General features: G+C 37.4%; 1 protein-coding gene across 1 annotated transcript in view; it reads left to right on the top strand.

Moving 5' to 3' along the window:
* Positions 1 to 19,862, top strand: part of LOC136856865 (anoctamin-1) — a 286,578-nt gene that overhangs the window by 46,855 nt on the left and 219,861 nt on the right. The window contains exon 3 of the mRNA XM_067135069.2: positions 10,329 to 10,450. Within this exon, the coding sequence (XP_066991170.2) occupies positions 10,329 to 10,450 (122 nt within the window). The remainder of the gene's footprint in view (positions 1 to 10,328; positions 10,451 to 19,862) is intronic.

Raw genomic sequence — 19,862 nt, 5'->3', positions numbered from 1 at the left:
AGAGTTTTACGTAACCTTTACTTTTGTGATCATAAGCCATGGAGCATCCATTTTTATGTGAAATCTGGCCCATAGGATGTGACATTTCCTTTTGTAAATCCCACATGCATAGGCCGTAAATCAAAAATGGACTGGCTTGGTGAGAGATGAGCAGCGATGCCTGGAATTGTTTCTGTTGCACCCCATTTTATCCTGCTTTTTCTGTGGGATCATGAAATGTAGGAGATATGGCAGCTTTGCAGCTAGATACCTTTCTTGATGCCAACCATTAGAGGAGAAATGCTGCATGTTAATGAGGTGGTAAGTGTTGAAGATGACAAACACATAGTCCCTGAGCCTTAGGAATGAATTGTTAATGTAATAATCCCTGGGCCAAACTGAAATTGAACCAAGGGCCTTGAGGACGGAAGGCTAGTATGCTAGCCATTCAGCTTTGTAGCTGGATGGTATTATTTATAAATGGGCTGGCCAGCTTGAGCAGCATGGTGCAATTTTCCTCACACTGTCAGTTTCCATGTCTTCTTCTTGGTGATTGCCCAGTTACTTGAGAACAGTATGAGTTGTGGACTAAGTCCAGTTTTATGCCAGATGCCAACTCTGTGCTGAGGGATATATTCAATGTTGTGTGTTTCAGTGATGGTCAATAGCAAGATGTGTTGTATTTAAATGAAAATGTGTATTACAATGAACACAAATACCTGACCCTATGCCAAAGGAATGAACCAGATGGGGCTAAAAGCTATCTTTGGGTCATCTAAACCAAAGGCCACCACATTAACCATTCAGCAATGGAGCTAGGCTTTTGGTTGTTACATGAAATTGTTAAAAATCTGATGTCTGTATATGCTGTCATATTAAAGAACTCCTTTTCTTGGTAAAATTCTGGCCCTGTAGCATCTCTTAATACTTGTAACATTGTTTTATTACAATCTTTAGTCAACTTGCTTTGCTAATACCACAGTAATACTATGTTTATTTTAATGATTGAGCTGAATTGATTAAGCTGTATTTTATCTATGGCAACAAGCTTTCTCCCTCCCTTCTGTAGTAGAAAATGGAAACATGATTATAATCCTGATTTTGTATGTGTCAAGGGGAAATATGAGGGGGATTCATAAATCATAGCAGCTATTTTTATTTCTCGATATTGTGTCAACACACAAAATTAACTATATACATCGGAAAGTATGTTACATGAACTTCATAATGTATCCACCTCATGGAGTATGGATGCAGAAGATCTGTGGAAGAGGACAAGGTGAAATAGAACATTTAAAATCATTGTTTTATTCTCGTACACTGTCTGGCTAGTTAATCTGCAATGGTAATGGAGTAAACCATATAGCCAGTGTCTCCATGCCGAGTGTTGGGCGCTGGTAAATAGCCTGACCACTATAAGGACCAACAGCTAAGGGTGGAGGAGTCCTTATAGAAGGGAAATGGGTCCTCAGTGGAGGAAATGCCACTGAAACCCCGTATCAAGTGTAGCGTCTGTACTCCAGATGAGCGGCTACAAAAGGCGTCTTTTCTCCATGTTATGAGCGGCCTACAAGTTTCGGCTGGCAGTAGCTCTAAAATGCCCTTGGAAGTGGCGAACCCATCATAATAAAAGCCTATTAAAATTATAAAATTTTATTTACAACCACCTGTTCAATACATCGCCATATACTCATTGCATTATTGTATAATCATGAAGTATCTCAAATAATGGGACATGTTTCGTTCAGCATAGCGAACATCATCAGCCATAGTAATCTGAGCAAATGCGAAATAGAAATTTCATCAGTTTGTTAGAATTTGTGCTTAACAATAAGTGTTTCACCTTCAATAATAGAATATATCACCAAAAAGTCCTAGCAATGGGTGACCCAATTTCGGGCATTATAGCTAATATTTTGATGGATGATTTGGAAAATAACAAATTAATCAATAATGTCAACGGTCTTCAGTTACGGATAAGATATGTTGTTGACACTTTTGCCATTATAGATACACAGAAAAATGATAGTCACAGTGTACTAGCATCCCTTAATGAGCTTGACAATGATGTCAAGTTCACTAAGGAAGATGAAGTCAATGGTTCTTTGAACTTCGTAGATTTAAACGTTTTAAGAGAGAATAATTTCATTTTTCAAATATATAGAAAGCATTCTTGGCCCCCATCACTATAAGAAACGATTCCTTACATCCGCGATCCCATAAACAGGCTGCATTTTTTAGTCTTGTCTATAGAACGTTAAAGATCCCGCTTACAATTGAAAATCGTAAGAAAGAACTAAATTACATCAAGGATTTAGCCAGAATTAATGACTATAATCCATTGATAATTAATAAAATCAACAGGATAAAATTAAGAACTGCAACCAAGTTGATCCCGGAAAAGCCCAAGAAGACAAAATTTGCTGCCTTTACTTATACGAACCCAGGCTTATTTGAATCGATTATTTCAGAAAGCAGGCAAGTGCAAAAAAATGAAAAAATGAGTTAATGGCAGAATATGTTACTAAGAGGGTATACGCATATTTTGGTACTGAAAACAATCAAGAAACATCCTCATATAATGGTCAGGCATTATGTTGAATTTCATATTTAGTTCAGAAACCAGTTAAGTGACACCGCTTGGCTGGTTTCTGCAGTAAACTGCAGGTACATTTTGTGATGTGCTGCACCTTGCCTGCTGCTCTGAATCCAGAATAGCCAGCTGTTCAGCTGTTTATGTTGTTATTGTTGTGTTTCTGGAATCCCATGTTCGTAGTTTTGTGAACAACTGTTTGAAAAAGTGTTTCTTTTGTTTAGTGCAGTGTTTTTATAATCGTAGTGATATGTCTGAAAGTTCAGAAGATGAACCTGCATCTAAAATGAAACGAGGAGTGGTAGACAAACAAACTCACACGCGTGATATTATTCGGATTGCAAGGGTAAAAGGGAAAGGTTATATTTCTTACTCAGGCAAGCAAGTACCTGGTCTGAGCCCTACATTATTCTTTGTTATTGTTTATTTTAGGCGCCGATCAATATTAAGATGATAAGTGACCTAATTGCCTTAAAACCTTACCTGATGTGATATGAACACTTACGACAGCATTTTACAAAGGCCTACAACGGGCAGAATGTGCTGTGGAGTTTATTTATGAGGATTGAATACCTCCTGTCATGTGATGATCAGGCATTGCTGATTTCATCCTTTTAATAATTATATTTGTAACAGCAATGTAGTCTAAACCGATTAAAATATTTTCTATTTCCACAAATATGGGTTTCATGACAAAGGCCTTTCAAAATTCAAGAATTATCTCATAAAAATATGTTTGCAACACTTGTTTATTTCAGAAACCAGTTAAGTGGAAAATTTTTCAGATTTTTTTACAGCAAATTTAATGAGCACAAAATATTTTTTCTTAGATAGAAAGTATTAAAAGATATTATACGCTCATGCTAAAATAATAAAACCACTACCATAACATTTTGTCTGATGCTAGGCAATTTTTTTCATTTTCTCAAAAATGACAGATTTGGCGCTTGACTGGTTTCTGAAATAATCGATTCATTTCAAGTCACTACCTCACTAAAATGCCTTTGCTGGCAGGACCTAGTGTTTACAGTGCACTATGTCTTCTGGTGTAGGCTAGAGCAATTTTGTTACTTTCATAGATCTGTCTCTGTCTTATCCTTGGCTTTGACAATATGAAAGTGACTGAGGTATGAGCGATGCTAGTAATGCCAATCCTTATGCAGCCAGTCCCTGTTATGAATGGTGTGAAAATGTTGCTCATAGGGTTGGTTGGTGTAGGCATGTCAGTGGGCTTGGCAGACTGATATGTAATAGCAACTCTGGCTCGGCAAGGAAAGCAACGGGAAACTACCTCACTCCTCATTTCCCTAGTATGCCTCTTCAGTGATGCCTAGGCCATCTATGACAGCTGATGGCAGAGCTGTTGAGGATACCACCAGTGGCATCGCTGATGGACTGAACATACATACATACATACCTCACTAAAGAAATATATCAATATCGCTTATAGATCCGGTACACGAACCGTAATATATTCAACTCTAACACAGTGAACATTAATTACAATAAATTCTTGAACTCTGGTATCTATAGACTTAAATGTACCCATTGCGGGTTTTCTTTTATCGGACAGACTGGACGTAGCTTTTTGACCAGATACCTTGAACATTACAACACTTCAAAACATAATTATTCCACCATGAGCACCCATATGGAAGAGACTGGTCACAGTTTTATGACAATTGAAAAAGATCTTCAAATCTTAAAATACGTTAATAAAAGTAAACTGATGACAGGGTTCGAGAACACCTACATATTTTTAGACCAGCACTTTAATGGCAATCAAAATTTAAATGACACTTCAGAAACTAAAAGTTCAATAATCGAAAAAAAAAAAAAAAAAAAAATCCAGAGCGCTCTTTTCTTCTTCTTCTTCTTCTTCTTCTTCTTCTTCTTCTTCTTCTTCTTCTTCTTCTATGACCTCACAGGATCACTTTAGTCAGTCCATTGTTCAGGTCTCTTTTGAAGGGATTATTCGGGCTTTGCGATCCTCCCAGTACTTCTTCAGACGCTCCGATCTTCGTGCCCTTTCCTCAGTTGAAAATATGCATGTTGTTGGTTTGTTTCGTGTAAGGGTAAAGTAAAGGTTTGTATTCTTGAGTTTTGTATTCAATTTATCTTATTTGTGGTGTCTTCTGTTGTAAGGCCTATTTCCTTCAGATCCTCTCTTCTCTGATCCATTTACATCCTGTTGTGGTATTTTTTGAGACGAGACAAAATAAAGTATTGGTCAGGTGGACGGTACCCATTCTTTGTGATTGTAAATACAAGTATCAATACAGACATGAAACTGATAGATTACAAAATTGTGTAGTACTAGTTGTTTCAGAAGTCTCGAATCCTGCATCCTCATGATATGTCCAAAGAATCCCAGTCTCTCCTCTTACGCATAGTATCTGTAATGGGTTCTAGCTCTTTGTATACTACTTTGTTAGTTATTATCCGCCACTGTCATCTTTCTGGTATTTTTTGTTGATGCAGGTTCTTCCAATCCTCCTTTCAATTTTCTGAAGTCTGTCAGTCTTTGATTGTTTATTCAGGTGAAAAAGTGTTTCTGCTGCATATGTACCTTCCGGTTTTATAACTGTGTTGTATTGTTTTATTTTTGCATTTATTGATAGACATTTGTTTTTGTAGATATCGCATGTTAATTTTTGTGCTTTAGCTAATCTATTTGTTCTTGTTTGGATTGAGATTTTTTTCATTTAGGTTATGTGTTATTACTTCTCCAAGATATTTAAATTGAGTTACTATTTTGATTTTATTACCATTTATGGTAACTTCTTTTAGTTGTGTTGGTTTTTGGGGCATAATTTCTGTTTTTTCAAATGATATTTTGAGGCCAGTTTTATTTGCAATGTTTTGAAGTTCTGATATCTGGGTTTTTGCTTCTTTTATGTCCACTGCTAGTAATGCTAAATCGTCAGCGAAACCCAGGCAATTTGTTTTGATTTTTCGGCCAATCTTTAGTTTTGGGGGACATTCCCTAAACCATTCCCTCATTACCATTTCCAGAGCACAATTAAATAATAGTGGTGAGAGCCCATCTCCCTGCCGTAGTCCAGTTTTAATTTCAAATGACTCTGATGTTTCACTAAACTTCACTTTTGATTTGGTGTTAGAGTCAATTTTATCATGTTTATTAATTTGGGGTGTAGTCCGAGGTGTCTTAAAATTTTAAACAGATTCTCTATGGATGCAATCATAAGCTTTCTTGAAATCTACAAATGTTATCACCATATCTCTATTTCTTCTCCTGTTATAATCTATTATCAACTTAAGACTCATGATCTGATCAGGACAGCTCCTCCAGGGTCTGAAACCTCCTTGAGATATTCTCCTAGTTCTTTCTCAAGTTGTAAACTTATCCTATTAAGGATGATTATTGAAAATATTTTGTATGCTATGTCTAGGATAGAGATTTCCCTGTAGTTATTAGTGTTTGTTTTGTCTGCTTTATTGTGCAGTGGGTGAATGAGAGCTGTTGTCCAGTGTTCTGGTAGTTCTTCTTTAATCCAGATAGACAAGTTGTTGATGGAGGACAACTTTTGCTGATGTTCCTGCATATTTCCAGATTTCCGCAAAGGTCTGATCTTCTCCTGGCACTCCGTAGTTTTTTAATTTATTCAGTGCTTGGTAGACTTCCTTTATTTTGGTGGGATTGATGTTCTCTGGTGGTGTTGTTATCAGGGTGTTGGTGTCCAAATAAAGGAGTTCTGTAGGTTCCTCACAATTTAAAAGCTTGTTGAAATATTAAGCCAGAATTTCTGCATTGTCTTTATTGTTATGAGCCAGCTGACCATTTTCGTCTTTCATCAGTAGGATTGGGGGTTCACATTTTTGGAGCTGTTTTTTGAAGGTTTTGTAGTAGTCCCTTGATTAAGTTGTATTGAATTGTTCTTCAATTAACTACAGTGTGTCCTTATGATGCTGCCTTTTTATTCTTCTTAAGACTTGGGTAGTTTCTTTTCTCTGTTTTACTAGATTTTGATAGGATATTTCTGTTTCTTGGGACTGATGTAATAGCCATGCCTGATGTCTTTTCTCCACTGTTTCATCACATTCACTGTTCCACCACTGGTGTTTTTTACGTGGTTTAATTGGAGCCAGGTCTTCTGCAATTTAAGGTTGTGTACCTAGTCTTCAAATTTCTCTTTTCAATATAAATAAAAATAATTTTATGAATATCTTTAATCATAAAACCGCTAAAAACATTTCTGTAACAACAGCTACTGTTCCACCATCCCTTCATGTTATATCTTCTCCACGTACATCTGACCTGCCCAAGGCATCGGCCGCCCCCCTCCTCACATGAATCACTCCCCACCTCTGCGTATACATACATACATACATACATACATACATACATACATACATACATACATACATACATACATACATACAGTACTAGAAGCAGTAATAAGGCTACTCGCCAGTTTGCTTCACGCAGCCAACGCTAGTGAACACCTTATACCAGCTCCAAGGGTAAGCTTCCTTTTCAGTTTTTCCGTTTCATCTTCCGTTATCAACTCAACTTTCATTCCCCCTTTTTTTCTTTTTCAGATTCCAAACTCTAATATGTGCCATTATCTGATCTCTTTCACCTAAGGATTGCTAGAACTCTCTCCTATGTTCAAGATTGTTGTTAATTATAAGGAGTCCACTGTTTGGTGTTCCACGTCACATACAGTTTCCTAGTCTTATTGCTAGCATGTGCATATTGACTAGCTCAACTTGAACTCTTGTGGTATTAAGATTGTGTCTCTCCTATGGAATTCACAAACATTGGTGTTCATGTCAATACGTAAACCTTAGTCTGTATTGCTGTTATGTGCCTTTTGACTGGTTCAACTTGCACACGCGATGATTCAACTAACCCTATTTTAACTTTTGTTTTTAATCAATTTAATCCACGCTTCATGCATTGATGTACATTTTAATTCCACAATGCCTATTGCCATACTTTAACAACCCCATGATTGTTTTTATTTTACAGATTGTTTATTGTTAAAGCAATTCATGATAAATACTTGTTTTTATTTTGCACATATTTTGTTACAATCTCAAGTCTATTTTTATATTGTGTTGATCGTTGATAATCACTCTTTTATTAGGACACGGTTACTCTTTTGATATGAGGATACTATTTTGATCATTTTTAAACTCAGGGCCCTAACTTAGTCTTTGTGCATTAATGGCTTATGATGTTCGCTATGCCGAATGAAACATGTCCCATTATTTAAGATACTTCATGATTATACTATAATCCAATGAGTATATTGTGAAATGTATTGAATAGGTGGTTGTAAATAAAATTTTATAATTTTAATATATCAACTTCAGTACGGTCCCATTATGAGATTAATAAAAGCCTATACTGGTATGATGACAAGTGTACTGAAGCCTCGGAAAATGCTCGGGCGTTCCCCACAAATGACGTGTAATTCTTGTGATGCTGGAGAAGTGTGAGAAATAGGAGACCAGCAGCCAAATACATCAAGATAGCGGCCATCAATGTAGTGACACAAACAGGGAAAGTGGAAGAAATAGTAGATTTTATGGTTGACAAAGATACAGCATTGCAGGGAATCAGTGAGACCAAAATGGAAAGAAAAAGGTGAGAGGAAATTAAAGAAAGGATACACCTTATACTATCGTGGAGGAAGAGAAGCCAAAAATGGTGCAGGTCTCATAATTAGAAAAGAGCTAAAGGAATAACTAGAATTGGTGGAAAACATAAATGGCAGGTTATTAAGGTCAGACTGAGAATTGAAACTGGTGTTACAGATATATTTCAAGGGTATGCTCCACAAACAGGAAATACAGATACAGATCTAGAGGAATATCTTGAATATCTGGGAGGCCATATACAGGACAAACAAGTTGTGATCATAGGATCAGGAAAGAAAAGGAGATGAAAAGATTATAGGTCCATTTGGATATGGGAAGTGAAACAAGGCTGGAGATATTTTGGTAGACTTTTGTAGAAGAAATGAGCTGATCATTGGTAATACATGGTTTCAAAAGAAAAACAGTCAGAAGATAACAAGATATAGTTGGAATAACAAAATCAAAACTCTGATAGATTACATTTTGGTCGAGAAAGGTAACAGGAAAATGTTGGTAGATGTAACAGCCCTCCCAAGTGAATCTTTCAAAGGAGATCACAGAATTGTGATAGCTAAGTTAAAGATAGGAAAGTTATAAAAGATGACTGAGATAAGGCAGAGAAAGCTAAGGGTGTGGAAATTGCAGGCTATTGCTTGATTAACGTGTTATAAAAATACATCGTCACACTTGAATGTATGACATTCACACAAGACTTTTGCATGTACATATGCGTTGCAAAAACACGCCAAATATTTTATAAAATCCTCAATTTTTTAAATGTGAAACTGTTGTCAAGAAAATATTTGTGTCACTGTGTTTATACATTGTTATCATAACATATTATGTATTTTGCTAGTTTTGTAATTTAGGCGATGGCGCTTCAGAAATGTGTCGAAACCGGTCCCTTGAATGAAATCATGTTACAAAAATTGAAATTAATTAATAGGGGTCCTTCTATTCAACACACAAACATTTATTAATATGAATCTATCACATGTCGTTCACATGAGGTACTAGTTTCGGCACTAAACTTGTGCTATCATCAGCCACTGAGTCAAATCAGGCAAACACAATAACTAGAAACAACTTTAAAACATACTGTAACACGTACATAGATTAATATTAAATAAAATATGGTACATGATAATATTGCACTTCAGTATAAAATCTTTTTAAAATGACGACGACTCCATTGTTTTGTACATATGGTGGTTTGTCCAGCTTGTATATGTCTTTAGTTCTTTGATCTTGTTGAAATTACGCTGCAGAGTTTAAAGTCATATGAAGTTAACACTTTGTTTGATGTGTGGTTTGGTTCCAAAAATAAACATGCATAGGATGAACTTGGTTAGACCCAAAGAATTAATTCTCACTTCAATATGGGGTTTTTGGAACCGCTAATAACAGGTGCCCTGAATGGTTACGAAGGCTGGATACAGATAGACTGAAGTTCATAGCTGAAGAAGGTATACACTGTCCAATGATGGTTCTACATCCAAGTACTGCTGCAACTACTAAAGTCCATATGAACCCAAACGAAGGCTGTACAACATACACTCAGTATTGAATAGGTGGAATCCTTACTGAAATTTCATCTTTTGTGATCTTTTATGAAGTTCATAACTTTAAATACCCTCCCATGTTGAAACTTAGTGTACCTCTTGAATACAATGCTTTATTTTAAACATGCTTCCACGAATATGGTTTGATATTCTCTTGCCAAAGCACCATCTGTGCATCCATTACCCACCATTAATGCTTCAACTTTTTTTCCTAATTAGTGGATGCTTGTTTGAGACAAACCATGTTCTGTGCTCTTACTACAAATGCCATACAGTGCTGCCACCTCTTGATTGTCTCATCAACTATTTACCTTGTTGCCAACTGTCTATGATTCAGTTGAACAATTTTATATATTCTAAACAACATATTCAATGAAAGTTTGAAAGTATTTTTGCAGAATCACATGTGGTTTATATTCTGAAAATTATAATAAGTGGAACATTTTGGAGAAGTTCATCTGAAACGGTGTTTTCTTTGCGGTTGAGTATTGTTTATTTAAAGTGTTGTGTACTAATTACACATTGCAACAAAGAAGCTCTAGAAAATTGTTAGCCTGTTAATATTCTTAAAATTGTTTTTGCAGGTCTGGAACTGGAATATGAAGCACCTGAACCAAATGGACTGAACTTTATCAAGATTCATGCCCCACGTGAAGTGTTGAGACGTTACAGCGAGATCCTTAAATTAAGGATGCCTATGAGAGAGGTATGTTCATGTAGAGGGGACTTGATCATAAACAATTAAATGCAATTTTTTGTGAGTATCCAAGTTGCTGTAATTTTAAAGGCTGTCAGTAACCTGCATGCACATTTTCATTATCCATTTAATCTTATAAAGTGTTCATTCCTTTCTGCTTCTTGGAAGCTGGAAAAAGCATGTGTTCACATGAATTTTGTTGCAATTGTCTATTTATTTAATACCTGTATCAGCATAATCCTTTAACTATTTATGAAGACCGTTGAATTTATGATTGAAATTTCTTCTCTGTTTTGTATCATAAGCACACTTCTTTTTATTAGGAATATATACTTTTCAGTGTAATTATTTGTTACATATTGAAACAATCTGGATTAACCACTCAAGCCAATTTGATGTTCATTGTACATTCGGTGGACTATAATCACTCAGCCGGTTCGACGTACCATGAATGGCCGATGCAGGCAGAAGTTAGAATGCCTATTACACATGCATCACTGCTGTTTTCTAGGATCTTTTTTTCACCTTATGAATCAAGAAGTTGTGTACATTCCTGCCATCTCTGTTTCATAATTGACAAATACGAAATTGATCGATATATGTTGCTTTTGACTCATATCATTTAGGGATAGAACATGGAATGCTGTCTGTTGAGTTTTGAGTAAGTTGCTTTGGGAGGTATAATGTCCTTTCCTGCCATCTCGAGAATGCTTTATGTACTATATCAAGTTTGAAAATTCTTGCCACTTATAAAGGGGAAGTACCAAAAAGCAAATACTTCACTGGTATTTTTTGCTTCGCAGGCTAGAGGCTACTCATTGACAGAAGAATGACTGGGCCGTGATACTCTCTTACAGACGCAGAGATTAATCCTTTGAGAGATGACAGTACTGGAAGTGATGGATCGGGAAGCAATATTTTTGGTAGTGATTCGACAGTGACTATACAAAGCAAGAGGTTATTGCAGAAGTCAGGTTGTGAGTTTCACAAATAGGAAAAGTCCTCTCAGTTTTAATTACTGTGTTGATGGGGTGAAAGTTCCTTTTGGGGATCATTGTAAGTACCTAGGTGTTATTATAAGAACATTGGGGAAATCACATAAATATGATTGTTAATAAAAGGTACAGATCTCTGCACATGGTTATGAGGGTATTTAGGGGTTGTAGTAAGGATGTAAAGGAGAGGGCATATAAGTCTCTGGTAAGACCCCAACTAGAGTGTGGTTCCAGTGTATGGGACCCTCACCAGGATTACTTGATTCAAGAACTGGAAAATATTCAAAGAAAAGCAGCTCGATTTGTTCTGGGTGATTTCCGACAAAAGTTTGGGCTGGGAAGACTTGGGAGAAAGGAGACGAGCTGCTCGACTAAGTGGTATGTTGCAAGTGATGACTGATGATGCCCTCAAAGAAGGGCGAAACATGTCTCAAATGGAAATGGTAATAAATTCCTAAATTAAAAAATTTTATAATGTATTGAATAAGTGACACAATAAACCCTTTAGCACCTACATAAGTGGTATGTTCCGAGTTGTCAGTGGAGAGATGGCATGGGAGGACATCAGTAGACGAATAAGTTTGAGTGGTGTCCTTAAAAGTAGGAAAGATCACAATATGAAGATAAAGTTGGAATTCAAGAGGACAAATTGGGGCAAATATTTGTTTATAGGAAGGGGAGTTAGGGATTGGAATAACTTACCAAGGGAAATGTTCAATAATTTTCCAATTTCTTTGTGATCATTTAATAAAAGGCTAGGAAAACAACAGATAGGGAATCTGCCACCTGGGCGACTGCCCTAAATGCAGATCAGTAGTGATTGTTTGATACATCCTCCATATTGTTAGATAATTCTTCTATCTGATTACTCCTTTATTAGAAGTGATATTCTTCCCGTATTTCTGCCTTGTGACTTTCTTTTTTTATTTCACTTCCTGTAGCATACCCCTTCCACAATAGCGTCCTCCCTTCGGGAAGCCATGAGTCTAAAAAAGGGCAATTATTTCTTAATTATGAACAAGTTCAGACACTTCAACTTTCCCCAGCTGACTTAACAGACCTTCTATATTAACAAAGCCAACCCTCCATTCTAGTTATTTTGCTTCCCTGTTATCAGTCACAGTTCCTGTTTAACTCCTTGTATTTATAGGCTTATCAATTCGGACTATACTTCCACGAGGAGAGCTACAAATGCCCCCTACTGCCTTTCCTTCCCATTTATTTCCCTTTGCATCTACGGGATCCCTCTTCGTGGCCCAAATAGCTTTCATATTCTGTCCTTGTTTCTCTTTCTTTCGATCTTATGTTTTACTACTGCTTCTTACAGCTGCAGGTGTTCTACTGGTACAAGCTTTTAATTCAACAACAGGTGTTACGCATTTACTGACAGGAAGTTCCTCACCACTCGTGACTGTCCTCGTCTTCTGTACATTGTCTGTAGCTGTCAGCAATCCTGCTGGCTCTTTTTTCTTATGCATCAGCACTACTTCTTCTGCCTTGTCGCAATGGCATTGCACTGTCTTCCTAAGCCAAAGCCTCCAACTGCACTGACAAGTAACTCTTCCTGCAAACATTGCCCATGATAATAAATCTCTTGCTCCATATAAATACTGTTAAGACAATCTTTTTTGGGCTTTTCCCAGGTTGAATTGAAGAACTTTCCTTTTTCTTCTCTTCAGAACCCATCTCTCTGGTGTTCCATGCCTCCGACCCCTTTAAATTTGTGGCATTAAAGAGAATTTGGTAGGCTCTCATCCCATATACCAGTAGCAATTTAGTAAGCCTATTTCCTCGAGTTCTTCTATTCTCTGCACGTCATCCATATCAGATTCAGTGTACTTTCAATCCTGCCATTTTGAGTTCCAACACAGATGATAATAACAATTGTTTACTCTCACCCCTATACTGTTTAATTCCATAAATGATGAGGTATCTGTTGGATTGAGCAAGCATTGCTTTCTGGACCTGTATTTCCAGTTCTCGTACGTGCTTCTCCAACACCATGTGATGTTCCTTTAGCATTTGCATCTCCTCTTGATATTTATCTAGGCATTCTTTTATCCTTGCCAGATCACCTTTCAGGCTATTTTTCAGGTTCCGAATATCCTTGTTCTGGTCCATAATCGGCTCCCTAGTCATGTCTGCTTGGCTCATCTCCTTGACTTTAATTATTTCAATGTCTTCCCAACTCAGGGGTCTAGGATTAATCTCCACTCCTCCAGTTACTAAAAGCACAGTGATCACTATCGTTAACAATACCATTTCAAAGTAATTAATGCCATTTCTCAGTCTACATACCTGATATGTTACGCAGTTATTCTGCCGGCCGATGACCATCTTATGGATTTCAATACCTATTCTCATTTTGTTTACACTACTCAGCACTCACGCACACATGTCTACTTCACTTGCAAGGTTCCAGTTGACTGTACAATATTTAAACCATTCCTGTGCTTTCAATAAAACAACTCTTAAACTATACTGTACATGCAAATTACATATTATAAAGGGTCTTCTTCTTCTTATTCCACTGCTTTTCCCACATCTGTGGGTTCGCGGGTGCAAACTTTGGCGCACATATGGATTTGGCCCTGTTTTACGGCCGGATGCCCTTCCTGACGCCAACCCTATATGGAGGGATATAATTTCTATTGTGTGTTCTTATGGTGGTTGGTAGTGTAGTGTGTTGTCTGAATATGAAGAGAAAAGTGTTGGGACGAACACAAACACCCATTTCCCGGGCCAGAAGAATTAAACTCACGTGATTAAAATCCCTGACCGGCCGGAAATCGAACCTGGAACCCTCTGAACCAAAGGCCTTAACGCTGACCATTCAGCCAATGAGTCGGACACATATTATAAAGGGTATTTTATTTTAATAAGGTTATTGAGGTGAATAAACAACATATAAATGTATGAATAAAAATGTGATAATCTCAAAATATGGTTTTTGATTTTAAGGTTGATTTTTTCTGCAAACTATAACATAAAAAATGCTCACTGAATGCTATATTTTACAGAAGATATACCAGAATTTTTATAGAGTTCTTTATGCTTAGCAATTCTTATACTTATACTTACGGTCTGTTGAATATAGTTTAGGCTTTATAAGCCAAGAAAGTTCTCAGATGACCCATTTTTTCTTTGGCACTTCATTCTGTAATATCCCTACTACTTGGCTCCCTTTTATCATAGATTAATGTTTTGTACACTTAAAACTTCTTTGATAAATGCTCTTTACACAGGTCATACCTGCCGACTTTTCGTCCGTAAAATTTACGGCAAGACTGTGTTTTACGATTTTACAGATGAACTATAATTTTTTTACGATTTTACATATCAAGATGCTCCTTTTAAAATTTGCTCCAGAACAAGCTTCCGCATGCCAGCGATACACGCTGTGTGACCAGCAAATATTTGATACATCGCTCTGATTTATATTCATCAGATCATTACAGTCTTCGACTGGGAATACGGGATGCATCCTGAATCTAAGTTGATCAATATTGATTTGTTTGTGTTAAAAGAGATTGACTCTTGGATAACTGTTCGCTTGTTCTTTACATTGATTCGTTCGATAATAACATTTACCGTCCTGTATGAAAAACTGTTTGTTTGTTCTTCACTACGAATTACAAAGTATAGGTTATGTTGTAGTTATGGAAAAGTATGTGAATTATGTTCGTCGCTTCATTTGCTTCATATTTATTGCCACATATTGCAAAGCTGAGGTTATGTAGTTGTGGAGTAATGTGAATTGTGTTCATTGCTTATTTTGTCATATGATCATTATTTATTGGTAGTCATGAGTAAATCTATGATGAAACATTATCATCAGGTGTTTAGGGAAACCTAGTCTTTGAGTTTCCCACGTATACTGAAATTGAGAAAAGGTGACAAAGTTGTGTTTTGTACCATGTGCTCTTGTGATATTAACATAGCACATGGCAGCAAAAACGACCTGACTAATCATGTAAAGTGTGTTAAACATCTTGATAATTTGAAATCTAAGGAAGAAAATCAGAAAATAAACAGTTTTTTTTGCCAAACCTGGAGATAGTGTTTATGATGTAATAAAGACCGAGTGTTAGTTTACTTCTTTTTTAGTGGAACACAATATTTCATTGAGTGCAGCTGATCATGCGGGAGCTTTATTCAGAAAGATGTTTCCTACGTCAGAAATTGCAAAAAAGGTATGGTTGTGCTTGCACAAAAACGTGTGTCCTAAATGAAATGGCACGAACTGCAACACAGGACATTGTTTCTTGTTTATAGAATAGTCCATTTTCTTCGTCGACAGATGGAAGCAATGATACCGATTCCAAGTTGTATCCCATAATGGTTACTTTTTATGCTGCTGCTCGAGAAAGTATTATAAGTACTGTTTTATTGGTACCAGCATTGGAAGGGGATTCAACAAGGCGCAACATAGGAAAGCTGCTATTATCGCAGTTGGAATGAAATAAAGTGTCAATTAAGAACTGTCTGGCATTCTGTTCTGACAATGCTCCTGTTATGATTGGACAGAAAAATGGAGTTCTAGCAGTTTTGAAAGCAGCTCATCAGGATATTTTTGGGTTTGGTTGCAGCTGCTATCTAATTAACTTAGCTGCTAAAAAAGCTGTTACCGGGCAAGTTGGCCATGCGCGTAGAGGCGTGCGGCTGTGAGCCCGCATCCGGGAGATAGTAAGTTCGAATCCCACTATCAGCAGCCCTGAAAATGGTTTTCCGTGGTTTCCCATTTTCACACCAGGCGAATGCTGGGGCTGTACCTTAATTAAGGCCACGGCCGCGTCCTTCCAACTCCTAGGCCTTTCCTATCCCATCGTCGCCATAAGACCTATCTGTGTCGGTGCGACGTAAAGCTCTTAGGAAAAAAAAAAAAGAAAGCTGTTGCAACTTTACCAGTTAGAATTGATGAGATTCTTGTTGATATTTTCTATTACTTGGACAAGAGTGCCAAAAGAAAAGAACGTCTTCAGAAATTTCAAAGTATGCATGGAAAAGGAACTAAGAAATTGTTGAAGCATGTGTGCACAAGATGGTTATCCCTAGCCAGGTGTTTAGACAGATTATTAGATCAGTGGGATCCACTTCTTTCATTTTTTAAGGATGAGGTGGTAGTATGTGCTCCAAATATTTCTGCCATTTTATTTTTGTACTATTACCAAAGGACACAATAGACCTGATGACAAACAAATGAAGAGAGTATGTGATTCTCCCTCCTCCTCCTCCTCCTCATCTTCTGCCTGAATGGCATTTTCTTCCAAACGTGACTCACCTGTTCTCAGAAACGTGAATCCCACTACATCTCGTGAAGAAAATCAGTTTATGTTTCTTTCCTCTGGCCTAAATAAGGCACTTTGTACTTTTTTACATGCGACTATCCCATCATTTGATAAGATCAATACTGTCCTTCAGAGTGCTTCCCCACATATCCATGTACTGTTTGAATTAATGATGGATCTGTTGAAACAGATGCTCATCAAGTTTGTCTGGCCAAGTGTAGTTAAATGGTCTGCATTGCTTGATGTCCAGTATCACCCAATCCAGAATCAGAAGGATGATGAAGAACTGGTAATTGTCATTCAAACCTGAAACTTGGTTAAGGTGCTACAAGATGAAGACAAATCTCTGTTTTTCTCATCAGGCAGAAACTATTTCTGTGCAGCCTGTGACTTCATGGTTAAAAAGTTCCCTTTTAAGAACGGTATGCTAAAACTTGCACAGGTTACTAAACTTGATGCCATTGAAGAAGCACAGAGTTTTCTTCTGTTAATTTCTTTTTGGAGAAGTTTCCTGTTATTTTGTGTAAAAGAGAAAATGAAACAAGAGTTGATGTTGTGATTGAATTCCAAAGCCAGTTTGCAGCTCTTCGGATAGACGACTTATCTGGTGTTGTAAGTAACCAAGTTACAAATGATTCAAAATGGACACAGTTTTTGAATATCCATGGAGCTGATGGACATTATAAATATAGCAGGATCTCGAGATTCATCTGTCTGTTCTTACCATATCACATAGTAATGCAGTGTGAATGAATTTTTAGCTTGATTAAGAAGAACAGGACACAGCTCAAGTCATCAGTGTCCATTGGAACTCTGGAAGTTATTTCCATTTTGAAGACCAGAAGTTCTGATTGATTTTCTGAAGAAGCAAAGCAAGCCACAACTTTAGCTGTTAAATCAGATGTGCATGTGATGGTGTTAATAATGTAAATAACTTGGGTGCGTATAATTATGTCCAGCAACATACTCTTTACTTCAAAGTTTTAATTAGTTGTGTGCATAAACAAATTATATTGTGTAAATAGATTGTATTGGTGCATTTTAAAGATAAGTGTTTTTTTTTTTAATACATCGAGTTGAGCCCCTATGGACTGCATGGTAACAGCCAACTTCATTTTAGTGTCTAGGTCTTGTTCATGTTCCGGCTTTGACTTCCTGCCAGTATCTTTTGAGCCCAGCGACGAGTGCCTGTTTATGCTCTTCAGACGAAGGTCCTTTCCGTCTTTGATGCCATTTTGAAACCTTGATAGTTGTTCACCAATCTTCTGAATGCATTCCTGTCATGAATTTCTTGGTCTGAAATACCAATCTGCCTCAGATCTTTATCGCATTCCTGGAACCATCTCGGCCTTGTTGCCTTAGATTGAATAAAATTCCATATTCTTTTTGTTAGTCAATCATCAGTCATCCTCAAGAAATGACCGTAAAATAGTAGCCGTCTCTTCTTAATTGACGCTGTGAGAGGTTCTGTCTTGCTGTACAAATCCTCATTTGGTCTCATTCACCACTGTCCATCAACCCACCTATTACCTAGAATTTTTCTCACCGGGCGAGTTGGCCGTGCGCGTAGAGGTGCGCGGCTGTGAGCTTGCATCCGGGAGATAGTAGGTTCGAATCCCACTATCGGCAGCCCTGAAAATGGTTTTCCGTGGTTTCCCATTTTCACACCAGGCAAATGCTGGGGCTGTACCTTAATTAAGGCCACGGCCGCTTCCTTCCAACTCCTAGGCCTTTCCTATCCCATCGTCGCCATAAGACCTATCTGTGTCGGTGCGACGTAAAGCCCCTAGCAAAAAAAAAAAAAAAAAAAAAAAAAGAATTAGTATCCTGCGCTCTCTTTTTTCCAAATGGAAAATTCTAAATTCCCATGGAGAATTTTCCATTCGGAATTGCTAGGCGGGCAATAATTCCATTGTGGAGATTTGTCTCCCGTATGCAGTTATCAGACTGTGCCTCTTATAAGGCTTCTGATAAGTTCACCTGCATAAACCCAGCGTCAGTGGGTAGGGTCTGACACACCCCACTCTGACGAGTCTAGTGTCAGACCCAAGATGAAACGCTGGTTAATAGAGCAAATGCCTGAAAAACTTTACATCTGATATGCTCTTTTTTCCAGCTGGTCAGCTTGACCTTTACTACTTAAGGTCAAAGTTTCAGACACATATAATCCCTCAGGTTTTACAACTGTGTTATAGTGTTGGAACTTGGCCCCTATACTGATAGACTTTTTATTATAGATATTCTTTGTCATTTGGTATGCCTGGTGTAACTTCCCCATACTGACATTGATCGATTCCTCTTCTAATCCATTCTGCTGGATGACTTCACCAAGATATCTGAAATTCTTGACACGACCGATTTTTCCAAGATCATCCATTCAGGTCCATCACAGATGTTTGTCTTATATTTTGTCTTCGGAATAGAAATCTGGAATCCTACCTTTTCAGCAACTTCTCACAGCCTATTGATCTTGTTGACTGCTGAATCTATGTTGTTAGCAAAAATGGCCAGATCATATGCAAAGGCCAGGCAGTCAACGTACACCCCTTTGTGCTTAGGACCAAGTCTGAACTGATCTTCCTTTGTTTCTTCTTCTCAGTTGAAGAGGAGTGGGGATAGTCTCCCTGTCTTACACCCGTTCTGATTGTAAACGGTTCTGAGATCTCACCCATAAATTTTACTTTCGACACTGTGTTGGTTAGAGTTTATTTGATAAAATTTCTTGACGTATCGTCTACTCCAAACTCTTCCAAAATATTCATTAATGACTCGCGGTCAGTGAAGTCATATGTTTTCTGAAAGTCAACGAACACGACCACGTAGCTGTGTACTCCTGTCTTCTTGTACCTGATGATGCTCTTCAGGTTAAAAATCTGTTCTGGGCACAAATGGCTTTTTCTGAAGCCAGCCTGATATTCCCCAATCTGTTAGTCAAGGTGAGCTTCTATTCTGTTCTGAACTGCTTTGGAGAAAATCTTATAGGGAACAGATACTAATGAGATGCTCCTATAGTTGTTGACATTCTTGTTATCACCTTTCTTGTGCAGAGGGTGGATTAGTGTTGACAGCCATTCAGTTGGTATCATCCCAGTTCTCCAGATATCTTCAAAAAGCTTGACTAGTACATCATGGGTTTCA

The sequence above is a fragment of the Anabrus simplex genome, chromosome 1 (genome assembly GCF_040414725.1).
Source record: "Anabrus simplex isolate iqAnaSimp1 chromosome 1, ASM4041472v1, whole genome shotgun sequence".
NCBI classification, from domain to species: Eukaryota; Metazoa; Arthropoda; class Insecta; order Orthoptera; family Tettigoniidae; genus Anabrus; species Anabrus simplex.
Note: the sequence above shows the minus strand (reverse complement) of the source record. Positions and strands in the feature narration are given on the sequence as shown.